This window comes from Chaetodon auriga, chromosome 10, assembly GCF_051107435.1.
Source record: "Chaetodon auriga isolate fChaAug3 chromosome 10, fChaAug3.hap1, whole genome shotgun sequence".
NCBI lineage: Eukaryota > Metazoa > Chordata > Actinopteri > Chaetodontiformes > Chaetodontidae > Chaetodon > Chaetodon auriga.
The window spans coordinates 3,603,952-3,623,285 of NC_135083.1; the positions used below are offsets into that span (position 1 = coordinate 3,603,952).

The window sequence follows — 19,334 nt, forward strand, 5'->3', positions numbered from 1 at the left end:
TGAATGCTCATCAATCCTGAGTGTCACTGGTGTACTTCAGTACACTTAAAGTTTGTAGAAAGTTGTTTAGCAAGTACTTAAACTTCAAGTATACTCAAGTTTTATTCCAGTGGTACTCAAGGACTACTTGAGTACACTTCAGCATACTTTAAGGTGACAAAAATAGCACAAAGTGGGCTTTGTACATTGTTGAAAATAGGACTGTGATGATGATGATGATGATGATGATGCTGAGGATGATGATTCCAAACTTTGTGATTAAAACAGCTTCCATGCACACAACACACACATTCTGCACAGTGAAGTGACAACAAACAAATGACACCTCTGAGAGGTTGATACCAGCGCTGGAGTGCAGAGATTTGATCAGAAACAGGCTGTTTTTAAGCAGTGCAGCACACAGTCCTTAAATCTGTGCTTCAGTGACGAAGCAGTGTAATGAAATTAGGTTGTGTTTCATAATTATCAGTAGATGTTAGACATGCATCGCTGCGGCTGCTGAGACAGGATTTCAGCTCGGGCAGCGCTGGCACGTCATTGTGCAACAAGGAATCTTATTTCCTTCCTGCCACAACTTGAGATCCCTGGAAAACATTTTCCTTCTTTTTCCGAATTGTACGAATGAACTAAGATGTTCCATCAACATGGAAACTACATACATCCACGCTGGATGAAGCCTCCTCGTTATGTAACAGGATTCTGATCGATACTCGAATGTTTGTAGAGAGAATTCGAGTGTCTTAAGTCCAGTGGAAAAGTGGCGGAGCAGCTCATGGATTTTTCCCTTTTGAGCACAACATTGTGAAATCCCATGAAACAATATCAGCTCCCCCCTCCTCTTGTCGACACTATTTTCTGTCCTGTCCAGGTTTCCAGTTCCATCCTGCAGTATTTCATAACTTCAACATCTCTCTGCATCTATTATCAGCACGACATGGATGCAAAATAGTCAAAAGGAAATGGAACAAACTTCTTGAGCTGAAAGAAAAGCTCCCTCCTCCCACTGCAGCTTCATTCATAACAACAACAACGGCTCCTCGGCCTCAACAATCACAGCTAATCGCTTGTCGCAGCAGTTTAAAAAATGTATTTAATCCTGTCGGACTGAAAGTGATTTGGGCGGTTTCGTTCAGTTGTTTTTGGAGGCATTAACCAGAGATCGCAGGGAGAGGCAGGGAAACACATCTGCAGCCTTCTTTAACAGTCATGGGTGCTAAGACAAATCAAAGCATTCCAGGCCCACAGAGCTATAAATAGCGCCAGAGGAGGGTGTGTGTTCATGCTTTGCAATGTTTCTGTGAGGGGCCTGTCATTGCCAAAATCCAGTGTTTACACAGAGCAATAACAGTGTGTAGTAAACAATTCATCTGCTCCAGCTTGTTCGTTATTTGGCGTCGCTGTGGATCATCCATCAGTGGTTTCTGTTATTTCAAAACAGCCCGCTGCATCTAAGCAGACAAGTTTAACGTGGCATCTAATCCTCAGAGCATTATGCAAATGAGAGTTCCTTCATCGGGCCTTTGACCAATCAGCACATGCACAGCTGACCTCGGGCCTAAACTGTGCGGCAGCAGCAGCAGCAGCTCTCATCAAGAAGCTGGCGACGGCCCAGAGACCTCATTGATGTGGTCGCCTTGGCCTGAAGGCTGGATATGGATCCCACATGCTTCCATGCAATCATTTGTATTGTCCGGGCGCTGTGACAGTTTGTGGTGTATTCTGCAGCACATAGCACATCTCTCCCACTGGGAGCAGAGTGCAAGATGTTTCCAAGCTGGAAACAAACTCCTGTCTCGAAGTGCCGGAGATGAAATGCACCGACCCTGCTGATAATTAGCCTGCATCTGTTGCGTAACAGCTGTAAGCCGCCTCTCTTTTAAGGCCTGATAATCTAAAACTTGTAAAACGCAAAGTAAATTTCAAAATTTACTTTGACTCTGATTGGATTGTGGATTTGGCAGCGGACCAGCTGGGGCTCCATCGCTGGCTCTGAGCAGGGAGGAAAGACCGTGAATGTGAAGGTCAGCAGGCAGCTCTGTTGATTCTGGAGTGGAATTTCACTTTTCATGGGACTGATTAAGTCAAATGGTTTCTTTTAATGGTATAACTTGCGCATTTGGGCAATGGAACATGAAGAAAAAAAAACTTGGACATGCACTGCAGCTTTAATTTGAACATGCAGTACTGAGCTGCTTGACTGCATGTTTGAAAAAAGGAAAAGATTTAATGACTGAGAGCCTCGTCCAACTAAAACCATCTCTGGGCTGAGACGCCATGCGAGCTTCAACACTTTCATAACGTGCATGGATGATTAACTAAGCTCCTTCTGAAAACTCTCAGTGTGGACAAATCAAAAAAAGACATGTTTCACCTTGATTTAATTAAGAGTTCATACATTTCTGATTCACTCATTTAACATTTTATCATCGTGTGATTTTGATTCCTGATGGTTTAATGTCAAACTTTGAGGCTGTAAATTACCTGGGACGTGTAGGAGGTGGCGTGAGTGACGGGGAGTGAAACAGCGTCTCCGGGCACCAGGGACTCCCTCCTCTGGTGAGAGGAGGCCAAACACCCAGCCTCCTCAGGCTGCCTGCAGTACGTCCTGTCTCACCTCATCAGAGACTCTGAATGGAACGCGGCCATAATAACCATAATTGTTTTTGCATGCAAACTGAGGAGAGGACTAAAGTCAGTTTCCATGTATGAGGGATGCTCTGGGAGAAGTGATGCAGTTTGTTTCATTCACAAAAAAAATCTGTTTTCTCTGAGTTACTGTAATAATCGCAGCTCGTCTACGGTCACATCACTGAGGCTCGCTGGGCCACGTTAAGTTCAGCTGGGTCCACTTTCACAATTCACGAAAAGGTCGTTTGGCCACATTAAGTTCAACTCTTATTATAATAATTATTATTATAGTCCTTTAAACCACAGCAAAACCTGATGATTCTTATGATTTCAGCCTATTTTTAACAATATTTCCTGTTGTTTTTGCCTTGTTCATCTTATACTGGTTCAATCCCGCACTCATCATCCTGCTGCCTTAAATATGCACTAGAAAGCAAAAAGTGTATTAATCCACAGCTGAAAATAGTCCCAAACAAATGTGCTATTTACTCCTGTTTGAGAGACGTTTGTTACAGACCAAAGTGTCCAGATGTTCAAGGAAATTATTGAGCTTTTTACAAAAGTTGATGTATATATTTCAGCCTGCTCTGAAACAAACGTGTGGGGCTCAGCGCTTCAGACATGGCAGCAGCAAGAAAACTCTCACTGTCACATGAAGAAAAAACAGCACAAGAAAAGAAAACATGAGATTTATTAATCATTAGCACAACATTGACATCAACACAATTCTCCCTTTTTGTTCAGCTCAGTTGAGTGCAATCGACACCGTTAAATAAAACGTGTTAATAAATAAAAAAACAGGTTATTTACAAGCAACCAAATCATTTTAGCATCATTTATGTTTTGCACTTCTATTACAACATAAAAATACAATCAGCTGTACAAAACAAAGCTCTGTGCAAACGGCCTGGACTTCAAACCTTCTGAAATGGTTAGTTATGGCACCCCGAACGCTCCGTTTGACACGTTAAGATTCATCAAGTCACGTGACAGAAGTGACCGTTCTCTTTCCGAATGAACTCAGGTTAGCTTTGAATTAACAGCGTGGCCACGATGTTCTGTTAGTTGCTGATTATTTACAGTATCTCCACCATCACACCACGAATGAAACATGAGGACCGCAGTATCTCAATGTGCAGTAGTAATACTTATTGACAATATTCACATTGTATTTGACAGAGGAGAGGTGATATGATCCTTTTTTTCTTTCACAGCTGAACTCTGGAGGTTAGCAGACGTGAGCAGCGAGGGCGCCCTGGATTAGGCGACATGAAAGGGGGCAGCTGGACGCCGGTCGCCGGGGTATTTTCAGTTATGGCTTTAGGTCACCGTTACAGTGAGTCATCATGCAATGCAGAAAGCGTGGCCGGTGCTGGCCTGCCGAGCAGCCACATGAGAGGCTGCACATTCCCCTGCAGACACGCAGCCAGCCGGGAGCCCCGGCGGAAGGTTTCGGCTGCAAATAACCAACGCTCCTTTGTGGCCCTTCTGACCGCGCTCCACAAACACTAACAAGGGGTCCATACAAAGAGACAAAGACAGATTTAACATCAGACACCACGGGTCATGCTAAAATAAACAACCACCTCCGCCGCCGTGTCGGGCTGCAGCATCGCTGTGACGCATAAACAACTACACAAACTTGCAGACGTGTGTTTTATGCAAAGTCTAGCCAGTAAACTTTTTTTTTTTAACCTTGTATTCTCAAACTCCATTTAGAAATCACTGTTTAAGGAGAGTGTGAATCAAGTCCTGAGTGAGGATGCTACGTCAATTTCAGTGTCTAACAATAAAAACGGTTTTACTATTTAAGGTGGAACTGGAAATTAGAGAAAATTAGTTTCCAGCCCGAATGACACGTGGAGAGACGGAGTGAGAGACGTCCAGCTTGTCCGGTGACTTTGCTTGATGCGAGTTCTGACATTCTAAAACAAACTGGACCTGCAGAGTTTACTGAACTGATTTTCTGCCTTAATTTATTACATACAGGCTAAAAAGCTGCGTGGTACTACGCTACGTATTTACACTTCTGAGCAGGACATTTCTATGTTCATCAGTTAGTCTTTGCATCAAGCACATGGAGCAAGAAACACTGCTTTAACACAAACTCTGGCTCTCAGTAAACAACCTGCCCCTGACATCAACGTCCGTCCTCCACATTTCCAAGCAGTAACTTCTCTGAACGAACTGAAGGGGATGAATCCGTGTTTGATTCTCTGGTCTTCTGGATGAAGACAGGGACGCAGTAAACGAGGCCAGAGGCTCCTCTCAGTCTTTAAGAGGTCAGCTTGGAGTAGCTGGGCGGGGAGAAGCGCCTGCGGAGGTACTTCAGGATGTAAAGGGGCAGACAGCTCACCAGCGTGATGACCGTCACCTTCCACAGGAACGATACCGTGGTGATGAAGTACACGTCTGGCAAAGACCGAGAGTCAAAGATCAGAATGAGGATGTAGGACACAAACACACTTCACTGAGCATCATTTAACGGAGCAGAAAAAGGGATTTTTTTCATGTAATTTAATTAAGTGTAGCTGAAACCATTTCTCCTCAAATAACGAGGTCAGGAAAAACTGAGACTGCTGGACTGGGAATCGGGGATGTCAACAGGAGGTATAATGGTGCCATGGAGACAGTGAGTTATCTGTGGGCTAAAACTTCGCTCCTGTTTTTGTGTATTATTTGGAAAATGGGCACCATTACACGTTATGTTATGGTGAATTAGCTATTAGCAGTGCCTGTCTGCCCTGAATGAATGGGTGCACTGACAGCTGTCACTGGGTTGCTTTGATACTGTTGAACACTTGAACCATCTGTCCAACTGCTGATGAGAGAAAAGATGAACCTAAAACTGTCTCAAACAAATGTCCTTGGAAAATGTCCAAAGTGTGCAATAGGGCTGCCCCTGAACGGCTGCGCAAACTGTTAGACAATGAGAAGAGTCTGTCTCAACCAAGTTTTCATTAGTCGGTTGTCGAAAACAAAAAAAAACAAAACAAAACACAGAAGTCTGCTGCTAACTATACCTGCTGTTAGCTAGTTAGCTGAGCTAGCTGTGCAGCTAGCAGTAGCTGACTCTGCCTGGACTGAGAGCTCTGAGCACCAGGGGAATGCTGGTGTTCACACCTACAGTACAGCAGCTTTGGACTGCAAGGAGGAGGATTTCAGGCCTGGGGTGGGGGGGCACAGCAGGGAGCGGTGACAGGGAGCAGCCCCAGAATGAGCACCAGGACCAGAGCCAAGCGAGCGGACAACTGAACAATGACGAGGCGATTTACAGCAGCTCCAACCAGGACTGGGTGAGTTCAGGTAGGGACGTGAGAGGAGTTTGTAACATCAGTGAGTTAACGTGGAAGTAAAAAACATCCGTTGTATTGATAATTCTGTGAGTATTTGTTTTTGTGGAGTTTTGAACCCAACGTGTGTGATGTTACACTGTGTTGAAATAAACTGAGAAAATGTTCAGTCTCCTTGCCGGTTGCTCCAGCATTCATTACCACTTTGGTTGTTAGCAGTCGTTAGCAGGCGGCTCGGGTTGAGTAAAGTTTATATTTTAAAGGCTAATTATTATATTCCTCTGTAATGTTACTTCTGACATTATTTCTCAGACCTGGAACTCAAACCATTTTCTGATGCCCCAAAACATTTATTTCAATGAATGAATTAATATCATAAATGTGCGACAACTAGTCGACTCATGGCCTGAACTAAAGACTGCTGGTCAACACGGAAAATCGTAAGTCGGGGTCAGCCCTACAGCGTAAACTGCACATTCAACAAAAGAATAGCCTTTAAAATCTATTCCAGTCTGACTTCAAGAGGGAGGAAAAGTGTCCAGAAAGGGTACATTTGACCACATGCCAGTCATGGTCCTCAGTGGTGGAGATTGTAGGCTGAAAATGGAACTCCACACCCCACATAAAGCCGAAAATAAAGGCTTTGAAAAGCTCTCGGTTAGAGTATTGTATATGTCACGGGTCTTAATATGGCACAACTAAAATTGGCTTATTTTTTGCAAGCTCAAGTAAATAAATGTCCAATAGCCTGGCAACATGCAGGCTGTAACAGAGTAATACAGAGAACAACAATACACCCTTCTTCTGCTATAAAAGCTGTTTGTGTTCCAGACTTTGGGACTATTTTTGTGGCCAGTGTTTTCTACCAAACACACCTTTACAGCTATAAACACATGAACCTTGGCAGTCCACAGGAAACTGACAGAACTGTTGGCATTTCCTCTTTGATACTACGGTATGCCTGAGCCTCATTCAGACCAGGACAACCTGTCAGTGCACTCACCTTTAGCCTTCCTAATATCCAGCAGGCCACAGCTTATTGTACACCAGAGGCATTACATGAACAAGCAGATCCCCCTTATTCCTGAATGCTGACGTACAATTTCAAGGTCAGCAGAAGCACAATAACACCAATCAGGCTGCAGCGAAATGCATGCAGACCGCATCGTTTTCTTGTCTCAGTGAAATCCGCCGCTGCAGCCTCAGAGTCACCGTCTGTGTGGAAATATGTGCTTGTGTTCACTCACCTATGAACTCGTGCAGGAAGACGAGCGAGGCGACGTAACAGGCCAAGCTCAGGAGCTCGCCGACTATCATGAGCCAGTGCCACGTCTGAATGGTCAGGGCCACCATCAGCAGCTCAGTCAGGATGAGAGACGTGAAGGAAATGGCGACGATGTGGACGAACTCCGACTCGAAGAGCAGCAACGCTCCGTACATGATGATGCTCCCTGTGGAGTGAACAGAGGGCCCAGCCTGAGAGTGACATCAACACAATGTTTATCCGGCGTTACAGTCAGTCTTTAGTCTAAAGCAGAGTGATCAAAGAGCGAGTGAAACATTATCCTGCAGGATCAGAGCTATGAAGGCCTGAAACAACAAAAGGCTGTTATCAGAGGAGGAGCCGCAAACATAAGAAATCGTTTTATATTTTTTCTATTTCGTCATTTATTCATGTATCTATCTCCTTCTCTTCCTCATGCTTGAATGATAAAGGGACGGGCATGTCCAGAGCAGTGACTGATCCAAAGTGTGCATCCAACATCAGTGAAAACAGAGCCAATAAGAGGAATGTGCTGCTAGCTAGCTAGCTTACCAGGAAACACTAGCAGCTAAACACACTATTCACCGCAGTGAATACCAGCCTATTCAGCTATTTGCAGCTATCATTCATTAGCTAACGTTTATCATAGCTAATTTAACATTAGAGTGATATTGTACTGCTAGCTAGTTAGCTTACCAGGAAACACTAGTAGCCAAACACACTGAGCAGTGACTGCCAGTCTTCTCCACTATCTGCAGCTAACTTTTAGCATAGCTATCTTAGCATTAGTGTTCTCTTGTGGCAAACTTACCAGGAAATATTAGTATCTAAACACACTGAGCAGCGAGCACCAGCCCTTTCAGCTGCAGCTAACACTCATCAACAAACTTTGATCATTGCTAACTTAGCATTGCCATTATCTTGTGTTGCTAGCTAGCTAGCTTGCCAGGAAACAGTTTGTCCTCACAACTTGATCGTGACAGTTTTTTCAAAACTCTTCAGCCTGTCACAGAAACAATCTTGTACCGGAAACAATTTCCCCACCTTGGACATACAAAGCCAACGCAGAGTAGAAGAAACTCTGAGTAAAGTGGTATCAACATACAGAGCGGCGGTTTGGAAACCAGGCCCCATTGCTTGTAAATCATACAGCAGCTTAAGATTATAAAATGAAGCGTTCACGTGTTGACAGAAATAGATAAAGGGTTTCGGGGCGTAGCTTCTGATGCCCCTGTAAGCACCTTTTCACTGCAAATGGCCCATGTCGGAAAGCTAGCTGAGGCCTTTTGACAACCAAAGTCCGCACACAGAAATAAACTCCTCCAGAAATTAAGAGGAAAGTGCGTGGGCTGTTCAGAGTGATGCGTCATGAAGCAGAGACACCTTTTATCTTTGTTTGTCAGGGTTTGGTTTGTCTGTCTGCTTTGTACATTTGCAAACAACTAGACACAAATGTGGTCTAAAACACTGTTTGACTGCTATGATACAGCGTGTTTGTATTGTATGTTGACCGTCCAACATGTGTTTGTGTGTACAGATGTTTTTTATTGGGGTTATTTTGAGTATGTCTCTGTGATTGCATAAACTCTTTCCTACCTTGATAGATACTTATTAAGACCCATATTAGAAAAGTCTTGAAGGACAGTGGTCGACCCTGTGGTGAGAAAACAGAAGAATCAGACTTCATATTGATCACTTTTCATGCATGTTTCTGTAAATCATTTTTGGCTGTGCTTTAACAGTCTGTGTGTGAACATTCATTAAATACCTTCAAGAGATCTTTGTACAATTCTGGGTACAACATGGCAACCTCTGACTTCACATCTTTGTCCAGCACCAGGGAGAAGACGGGGAACATCGTGTACACAGTGGAGTAGCTGAAACAGACAAACTCATGTGACCTCAGTGTGGGGAACATGCTCGGGATAAAATGGCAAGTGGACAAGACGTTTCACACATTTCATTGTTAGATTCAGCAGTGAAACGCATCAGTCAGTACTTTCACATTTTCCCCTTCTCGCATTTCAACAGCGCTGCAACACAGAGGAAATGCCAGGGAAACAAGGCAGCCAAATGCTCTCTTGATAAGTCATGGCCATTCACAGTTTGTATCTCACCCAATAGTCAGGAATCCTTGGTAGAGTGGGACCGAGGCAAAGTAGAAAACAGAGGAGAAGACGGCCTAGAAACACATAAAGAAGAGCCGAGAAAGTCAGTGAGCCATCATTTACTTTTCCGAGGCGCTGTTACAGATAATGGGAGACATCAAGGGCATCGCTTTCCAAACGAATAATCCATTTTCACATCACAGAAATACAAGAAAATGAAAGTCATGACATGAATCTGGCACGGTAACACACAAATTAAAGGGCAACCGCACTTTGACTAATCAATTAGCGAAATCCCACACATAAAACACAACACCGCAGTAATCCCTGCTCTACCGCAGCGCCACCGCCGCAGAGAGTCAAAGTGCACTGACTAATTCGAGCTTCAGCATATGGACGATGCTAATATTGAGCTGTCAGCTAGTGCGCTACCATCCAAACGGCCCCAAACCAGACAGGTCACAGCTGCGGCTGTGGTTGGTGTTAATGTGAGACATGTGGAGGAGGGCCTCCCTAAAACCCCAAAATCCATGATGCAGTGAGTCATGGGCTATCCCTCCACGCGGGGGCTGAGGTTGGACTGGGACATGGGAATTGGACTGGGCACGGTGATGGGGGGGGCGGCTCTGAAGGGCACCACGGGCCTACTCCTCTGAGTCATCGCGCACCCCACCCTTCCATGACCACCCCCGAAACTTCTCCCTGCCTCGCCCCAGTCATTCCTTCCCCGGGTTGAGATTTTAGCTGTTGTGGAGAAACATAACCCACATTTCACATGCTCTAACTACGGTAGCATACATTCTTTTTTAGACAATTTTTCTGTATTTCATAGCTTCGGCTCAGTGTTTCAGTGCAGAAAACTGTTAAACTGACTTCCTGATTCCTCACCTTAAACACAAAATGCTGTCCTCACACACACAGAGCAAAACACTAAAGTCTTCAGTACACAGCCGCCTCCTTTTAGCACAAGTTTCAATATTTATTACTAAACCTAAAAATCACCCAATCAACACCTGCATTTGCAAGTATTTTACCTTACTGGAACATTATTACCAAGTAGCATCAGTTAGCAGCAATGCTAATCCCTTCATATGTATAGCAGGAGTGGAAAGACAAAAAAGAAACTGCACTTAGAAATTTTCTTTCTGTTAAATTAGTGTTGAAAGGTTTAAGTGCACCGAGTGTCTGTTACAGTCGGTTAAACTGTGGTTTAACGTTACATGCTTTCCTTGAAGTGATTTGACGCCTTGATTGAAAACAAACTCGGTGGTTGATACAGAGCAGAGCTGAACTCCTGCACTGAATGAAAATCATTTTTCCTTGTTTGAAAGTAGGATTCACTGTCAGGTCAAACTGTGGATTTTATTGTTCAGTAAATACAATTAAAGAATTCAAACGCCTTTCTTCCTCTACATGAAAAATTCTCCTAACAAGTCTAATATTTTTCTCCTAGTTAATTAATCTTGAGGAAACAACTGTTGCAGACTCAGTTTGAGCTTCAGTTACTGTTTGACGTTTGATTATTTAATGACAATTATATTTTACAATGTGGTAATGAGTATAGATTTGTGAATAAACATGCAAACTGCTGTGGTGCACAGACACATTTAGTATGTGAGGAATTACCTACTTTGACACACAAGTTTTGAGGTCGAAATTAGAAGTGTAGCATTTTGGGATCAGAGTTTTGCTGATGTTACGTTGATGTAATCTCGACCTGACTGACGGACACAGACCTAACGGCACCCTGGTGTGGCTGCACTCTACCTGCATGGCGCTGATGCACAGGCTCCTGTGGATGACAAACTGGCTGAGGGCTGCGGACCTTTTGTAGCTGTTCCGACCGTGGACCATGAGGAGACGGCCCAAATGTTTGAACTGAGTCACCGAGAAGTCGGCAGCCAGCGAGGCCTGCTTTCCTTCCTGTCAAACACACAGCACAGAGGGCAGTGAGGACAAGCTGCAACCAGTCTTTGCTGACCTCAAACGCAGCCTTTTGGGTGCTTGTCATGAACTGATCAGACGGTGACAGATGCATTCATGTAGCTTGGTTATTTGGAAACACAAAAGTCGGACGGAAGTTGGACAAATAGTCCCTAAAAACATGACATGAACAAGAAGTCCAGCAGATTTTAATAAAGCACTGAACCTCAAAACCTTCAAACATACTATATTAATCCTTAAAAATCTGGACAGTTTCAACAAATATTTGTTTCCTACTGATTATTCTGCCATTTCTTATGTGGAGACTTCAGTAAACTATTGCTCCCTACAAAGAGACACTTCCATATTTAGCTGCTGGTAAAAGCACAGGCTGTTGTTTATACACTTGGGTTTGTTGTACGGATCACATAAACATGATATAATGTGTTAATCAGTGAGTTGTAGAAGTGCTGCTGTAGTACACAGATTTTGTTAGCATTAGTCAGAGCCAGGCTAGCTGTTTCCCCCTGGTTTCAGTCATTATGCTAAGCTAAGCTAACTAGCTTTAGCTTTATTTTCCTCACACAGACATAACAGTGTATCTGATTCTTGTCACATCATAGCTGACAGATGCATGAGGCCCACGTCTGAGCCAAGCAGCCATCTTACCAGGGAGTTTACAGAGAGGCGGGCTGAGGCGAGACTTACTTTTACTTAAGCTCAAAAGCATCCTGTCATCTTTGTTTCCTCTACTCAGACAATAGATCCTCATAAAGAGGAATCATCTGTGCGCACATCTCTGAACATGAGAGCGATCTTGGCAGGAAACACGAAGCGAAAATCTGTGAGAGCGGCACGTCAGCGTGAGGCAATGGGATGGACAGAGTCTTACTTTTCCCTCCACTCCCACGCCACAGTCGGCTTCCTGGATCATGCTGACATCGTTTCCTCCATCCCCTAAGAGACAACAAAAGCCACGGAGGTGTCAGGATTCACATCAGTGATTCACCAACACAAACTGTTGGTGAGACTATTGTGTATGTGTCTTTCAGGAGACACTCCCTTAATTTGGCCCGATTAAGAGATCAGAACTGCAGCCAAAGCAGAGAAAGTGACACGGCTGCTTGGAATCTGCAGGATGAAGGGTGAGATACAGGGGCAGGGTGATACGGCTGAAAATCATATTAATACAAATACCTTTCCACAATAACACAATAAAATCATACGTAAAACGTTCAGATTGCCCGATGTTCACTGAGCTGTGTTCCACTGTTAGCATTAAAGGACATGACTCGAGCACATCCACCACAGAATTTTGTAACATGATGAGATGATCATATCAAGATTCTTCTGACAGGCAATAACAACAATAAGAGTTATCACCCAGTCCTCGATGTCACCATCAAGGGATACTCTGTGCAACCCAGATTCCAGAACAGCTGGGAGGCCGTACATAAAAACAGAATCAAACCATCTGCAATCAAACTGTGTTTACTGACAGTTTCCTGAGCTCATCTATTAATTAATCATCTATTAACATGTGTTCACAGAGTGGTGAACCTCACTCACTCCATTCTCACTCGTGAATGACAGATCCTTTCCAGGATGCCCCTTTCATACCCAATCATGACACTATCACCTGTTACCAATGAATCTGTTTACCTGTGGAATGTTCCAAACAGGTGTTTTTGGAGCGTTCCACATCTTTCCCAGTCTGTGAAACGTGTTGCTGCATCAGATTCAGAATGAGCAGATATTTACAAAAATCAATGAAGCTGATGAGGTTAAAGATCAAATACTGTTACTCTGTACTGCCTTCAACTGAGTAGATGCTAAAAGGGATGAGCAAATGATCACATTCTGTCCTGCACTTTATGTTTGCATTTAAGTCATCTCTGCTCGATTGTGGCACCTTATCAGTGCTTATACTGGGAGAGCTGGTGAGAGAAGCAGGGGGTTGAATACGGGGGAAGGAAAGAAGTTGTTCAATGATCAAAACCCACAGAAAGAAAAAATAGAAAACGGAGATCTCGCTGAAAGCTGTTTGGACTGAATCCCCTCATGAAAAAGCAGTTGGACAGTTTCTATTTTGGACTCACCTACAGCGCAGGTGAGCTTGCCTGTGCGCTCCTGCAGCAGTCGGACTATCTGAGCCTTCTGAGTGGGGGTACATCGGCAGCAAACCACAGCTGGACACTGGCACGCAAGCTCCATGAACTCATACTCGTAGTATTTCAGACAAACCTGCAAGAAACCCACCAGAACCGACGGGTGAGCAACTCAGGCCACCGCACGTAACTGATCTCAACTGTGGATCTTTAACTCCTACCGCGGTTTAGAAAGTGACTCTAACCACAGATACCACTTCCAGAGATGCTTCGGTGGCAGTGATATTATCATGCGTCACACAGAGAATAAGTCAGAGTTTCATAAAGACAGACGAGTCAGTGTCACACACACAGATGCAGTCTGAGTTTACCTCAAGCGAGTCCCCCGATATCACCAGCGCACAGTCGTGTTTTCTCCTGAAGGCGTTGAGCTCCAGGTGGGCTTCCCCTCGCGTTGTCACCTGTGGCAATGGCAACCGCATTTATAAATGCAAGCGCACACAAGGCACACTCACAAGACAAGAAAAAAATTATCAAAGATGACAATCTGCCAGCCTTCGCATCCTGATCGTTATCAGGCCGGACGCTGTGAAGAATGGCAGCTTGTTTCCATCCAGCTGCAAAGACGGCAAACGTTACAGCAGCCAAACGACCACCGGACTACACGAGTCACCGCTGAGGCTGGACCAGGCCACTGAAGTAAATGTCACAGGTATTTTGCCCATAAGATTTGATGATGCACTGATCAGACTTCTCCCCAGGAAGCCAAAATCTGTAGAAAAGTCACTCACTGCCTGAGACTCGCTGGGATCGTTCATCATGTATTATACAAGTTAGCTCGAGGCCAAACACCTCCATCACTTCAAGCATGCACATATTTTAATTCTATTACTATTTCAATTAAAAAGTAATGTATAAAGTCATAACAGTAACGTAATCAGTGATTCATGATCATCAATATTTGGGAAATGTAAGCGACTAAAATGATCAAAGTGATGTGATGTAATGTAGCTGTGGTCTGTGTTTCTGAGTTACACCAGAAAAAACATTCACGTGTAAAACAAAAACCTTTCAACAACACTTTCTGTTGGCTTTTTAATTCTAATTTTCCTGGAAAATTCCTTCACATAACATAATTTTAAAAAACTATATCAGCAATACTAAATATTTACTTTTTTTAATTTACTAATATTTACTAATATACTAAAACCTCCTATTTCAGCATTTCTAAACTGTATCTGAACAATGAAAAAATGTTAATGGTTTAAAAGACACTATAATGTAGCTGGAGGCACATATTTATGTTCATTAATGTATCGGTGCGACCTCTCCTCCAGCTGTGTGCAGCTGTGAGTGCAGGCTGGTGTATTAACAGATGCATTAATATGACATATGTCTCCATAGGGGAAGCTGTGATTGTTGAAATGCATTAATAAACACTTAAAATCAGCTGTGTCCTGTGTGCAGCTACGCTACAGTGTGTTAGAAACTGCTTACTGAATCTTTATGTAGTGCTTTTAAGTGCTTATCATGGAGGATTAAAATAAAGCAAAGTAACAAAATCTCAACTGGAAAGCGTGGAACAATTCTGCATTGTGACACAAATGTTGTCAGGTTCAAATATAGACTTAGAAATTCTCCAAAAATGCAGCCCTGACAGGGCACGGTGTTAATCTGTCGACAAGAGTTTTGCTCTGGAATGAATATCCTTCAACCGCTGACTATTCATACGTCAATCCAGAGCAGCCCATCGGTGGCCACCAGGAAACTAATCCAGATGTATGTGTTGCAGGCCCAGTCAGCACTCCCCCGTCCGCTGGGACAGAGGTTTTCAAGCCCTGCCAACCATTGTTATTCTCTTCCAGTAACCGCAGTTGTACGCAAGTTGTAACCTTCCTATATGGCAGGCGCTCCCTCTACACTGGCACGGCTCCAGAGGGGAAGGCAGAAGCGGACTACCAAAGCAGCGAGAGGGGCCGAAACCTGCAAAACAAATTAGGAAGTGAGCCCTCTGCATGTTCCCTCTGGGAGTGGTTCAGCTGGTTTCTCCTCTGTTGAGCGAAGGCCTGTTTGTTCTTTTTGACAGTGGTTTGGATGCTTTCGCTGGTGGGAGGTGATTTATTCAGCTGTGGACGCTGGCTTGGGCTGCATGCGTAGTTGCGTGGGGCAGTGCGACCACTGGCTAGCGGGCCGTGGTCGCCCAGAGGATGGATGCCCGTGGGTCGAGGCAGTCAGGAAGCTGTCAGTGCTGCATTGAACTGGGATGAACCCTGCGGTGCTAAAATCAACTATTATCCACTTCATACACACAGAAGAGGAAGAGGGGTCCTTGTCCTGCACTTACGGGTCTGAAAATATGGATGTCCTGGTTGCGGGTGATCAGATGGGCGTTCTTGGCGGTGCATGTGGCCGTTTCAAGCTTATCTCCTGTCAGCATCCAAACCTACGCAGCAAACAGACGATGATATTTAGATTCTTAAGATGCACGGATGTTTGGAGAGAATTTCCAGCTGGACTTGTAAATACATGAAGCCAAATGTATCCAGAATCTCTCTATTAAATCAAATGACAAAAGCTTAATTCCAGGGATCAAAGACTAATCACCGACTTCATCAACCCACCTGTAGCTGCTCTGACTGCGAGCCAAAGTTTGTGAGCTTACAGCGTCTTATGCTCAGACTGGCTTACTTTATTATAACACTTCAAACAGAGGACTTTAAGAATTTCATTTGTGCTGCTCACAGCATTGAAAAAAGGCATTTAGAAGCAGTAACAGGTCTTTCCTGCAGTGACGTTCCTGCAGAAGTCTCCGTTGGAACTACTTTCTACAGAAGAATGCTCTGTTGCAGCATGTGCAGGCAAATAAGAGCTAACGATTTTTAGAAATTTCAGTTTAAATGACCTCCACTGTACTATGGAGCAAATGAAACCAAACCTATCTGCACGGCTACGCACCACTGCAGACAAGTGAGAAAACAGCTTTTTCTGTTTTGGGTGATCTGACCTTAAATTAAAAGGAGAAGATGAGCCCAACTTTTACTTTTGTGACTAATCCACTTTCTGGTTCCCTCGCAGAAAACCAATTTTCCATATCATCCATCGGAAGTGTGCCAACCAACAACCACTTAAAACTTTCCTTACAGTCCATTCAAATTCCTGATAGCCTTGGCTCCGTTTTAGACTTAAAGGAGGCACTTGGACGAGGCTTGTTCATGTAGGTGGATATGAAAAACATATGTAGTGTACTTGTCTTGTTTCTATGTTTTGTTTGTTGCTACTGTGAGCTACGAGGCCGTCTGCCCCCCAGACCTTGATGCCTGCGTTGCGGAGGATCTCCAGGGTGGGCCTGACATCAGTCTGGAGCTGGTCCTCCACCCCGGTCAGACACAGCAGCTCCATCTCCATCTCTAGACTCTCAATCACTGTGGCCACCTTCAGAGAGCGGTCATGGACGCTCAGCTTGGCCTGGACGTATCGCGCCTGTGGAGCAGGAGAGGGAGGGGAACGTTTTGAGTGGGAGGAGATTAAATTAGATTCAAGATTCAAGATTGCTTTTATTGTCATTGAGCATAGCCATGTCAATGAAATTTTTGTTGCAACCCCCGTGTGAAAAAGAAAAGATAATAAAATAAGATAAAATAGAATAAGATGAAACACATCTAGATAAAATAAACTCACAATAAAATAAACTCACAATAAAATAAACTCACAGATAACATAAATTCACAAATAAGATAAACAAAACCAAAGGACATAAAAAGTCAGCATTTAAGACGTATATACAATATACATAAAATGCAATGACACTGTGTGTATACTTAAATGTTAAGTACACAGATAAATAGGATAAATAAGGTAGAATCATTGCAAGAGCAAAGAAGGGAAACAGCCGGGGATAGAGCGAGAAAATACCAATATGGCCACCAGCTGTGGAAGTCACGACAAACACAAAAAAATGCAACAGGGATGCCTCACGCAGGGCGCACACACGAGCAGAACGTTTTCCACCTACACACAGATGAAACTGTGCGCAGTGTGAATACACACCATTCACACACAAACTTGCAAATGAGCTAGAAAAGTTTCAGTTTCAGTACAAATTACAGATATCTGCTTGCAAGCAACTCTTAACGCTCCCATGTTTCAGAAAGCTGGAAACACAGAACAGACATGATTATTGGTTAACGCCCATCTTCAGCGCTCCAGCTCCAGGGCAATTTGCGAGTGAGATAAAGCAAAAACAATCTGCGAGTGACTCATACAGGAACACAAACTGTGTGTGTGACTCAGTTGGTGAGTCATTGCTGCCCACCAGCTCTGCTCACACAATTATACACTTCAGTCATGGGCCTGGGGCTCAAGACTGCAGGGGAGACAACCCAGCCCTGTTCAAACAATGAGTGGGGCCTGGGTGTGTGTGTGTGTGTGTGGGGGGGGGGGGGGGGGGGGGGTGGGGGGTGGGGGGGGGTGGACTGGACCCTCTCATTATCCAACAGCACACTTTGACATTTGAAATACTGAAGATGTCCACATCAGATATCGCTCTGCATGTGTGTGTTTGCCAGTGTGAGAGACATCGAACATGCTGCTGATATTTACCAGCTATAAGGACTTTATGAAACAAGCTAAAAGTGGAAGTATTGTCTTGTCTCAGATGAATCTGGGATCCAGTCCCTCAGCTCGGCCTCAGTTCATCTCATGAGACGGCACTTACCTCAAAATCTTGATACTGCTCCTCTGTCAGCGACTTCTTGGAGACCACGAGGACCCTCAGGCCTTCCCTCGCCATGTTTCCGCACTGCAAAACAGAGGCAACATCTGGATTCAGCAGGTTTAAGAAGTCTACGAGTCTGTGAAAATCACTGCTGTTCTATACGTCATGTGTAGTGAAAAAGAAGGAAATCCACCTCCTCTTCCAGCCAATCATTGTACTGGACGATGCCTGCCATCACCACATCAGCACCCTTCATGTAGAACGTGATCTCTCCTGTGGATTCATCCTGGGAAACAATCATTCCCAATTTATTCAGCATGAGAAACAAACAGGATACACAAACCTGGCTGACATTAAATGCCCGGGTCTGTTTCACTCAGAAGGGATTTCCACTTCGTGCCCACGTGAGCCAAAGTGCACGTGCACCACTTTATGATTTCACGTTGCCTAGAAATGCACAACTTATTTTGGTATTCACAAGGGGTTTCGAAAAGCGTTTGAAAATATTATCGCGAGGAAGTTGAGTTTAAAAATCCCAGGCTTCCTGAGCTACGGCCCAGCCAACAAAAATAAAGTTAGTCATCAGACTTAGTCAGAGGTTATTACAAGGTGAGACAATATGCTTTAATTTCAGTCTGTTTCTCTTTTGTTTGTCTTGTTGAAGCCAGTGTCAAGTCCTACTCACCCCCCTAGCAACAGGCACTGACCTACATTGTAGTAATATTTATAAGTGATATTTAAGCAACTGAGCAAACAAACAAATAAATTTCCTTGAAGCAAATAAAACAAATCAGCTGCTGAAACTTAACTGACAGAAGAGAACAGAAACCACAAACACCTCCATTAAGTTGGCACTCACTCGCACTATGATGCCCATCCTCTTGCTCTCATAGGTGAAGGGGAATATCTGCAGGATGGTGAAGTTCAGTATTTGGCCAGTAGGGGTCCGCAGCTGCATGGAGGACTGGTCTCTTCCCACCAGCGTCAGGCCAACGCTCTCAGTCCACTGCACCAGCGACACCTACCAACACCACACGTAAAGGCTTCAGTGGGAGCTCACAGAAGTGGATACAGGTGAACTGAACTGTTGGCATTTTGTATCTTCACCAATTAATAAAATAATTCAGATGTGTTGTATTATCAGGCACAAACTGCAAGTGAGAAACGTGACCACTGCTCAGGGTGTTTATTATTCTAAAGCCATTCTGTCAATGTGATGTTCCATTACTCTACTGACAAAGAGAGCAGAGAAGGGCACTTTGGACCGAGCAGCACGTCAGAGAGCACAGCAACCAT

The 19,334-nt window shown here is 44.1% G+C and overlaps 1 protein-coding gene across 1 annotated transcript in view; it reads right to left on the bottom strand.

Annotated features, from left to right (window-relative positions):
* Positions 1-3,301: 3,301 nt before the first annotated feature.
* The window catches only part of atp9a (ATPase phospholipid transporting 9A), a 30,160-nt gene continuing 14,127 nt past the window's right edge, over positions 3,302-19,334 (bottom strand). The window contains exons 15-28 of the mRNA XM_076740488.1: positions 18,898-19,059; positions 18,232-18,324; positions 18,039-18,122; positions 16,634-16,804; positions 15,669-15,767; positions 13,696-13,785; positions 13,316-13,460; positions 12,109-12,173; positions 11,061-11,216; positions 9,303-9,367; positions 8,954-9,062; positions 8,782-8,839; positions 7,169-7,372; positions 3,302-5,040 (exon numbers count right to left, since the gene is read on the bottom strand). Of these exons, the coding sequence (XP_076596603.1) occupies positions 4,904-5,040; positions 7,169-7,372; positions 8,782-8,839; positions 8,954-9,062; positions 9,303-9,367; positions 11,061-11,216; positions 12,109-12,173; positions 13,316-13,460; positions 13,696-13,785; positions 15,669-15,767; positions 16,634-16,804; positions 18,039-18,122; positions 18,232-18,324; positions 18,898-19,059 (1,638 nt within the window). The 3' untranslated portion in view covers positions 3,302-4,903. The remainder of the gene's footprint in view (positions 5,041-7,168; positions 7,373-8,781; positions 8,840-8,953; positions 9,063-9,302; positions 9,368-11,060; positions 11,217-12,108; positions 12,174-13,315; positions 13,461-13,695; positions 13,786-15,668; positions 15,768-16,633; positions 16,805-18,038; positions 18,123-18,231; positions 18,325-18,897; positions 19,060-19,334) is intronic.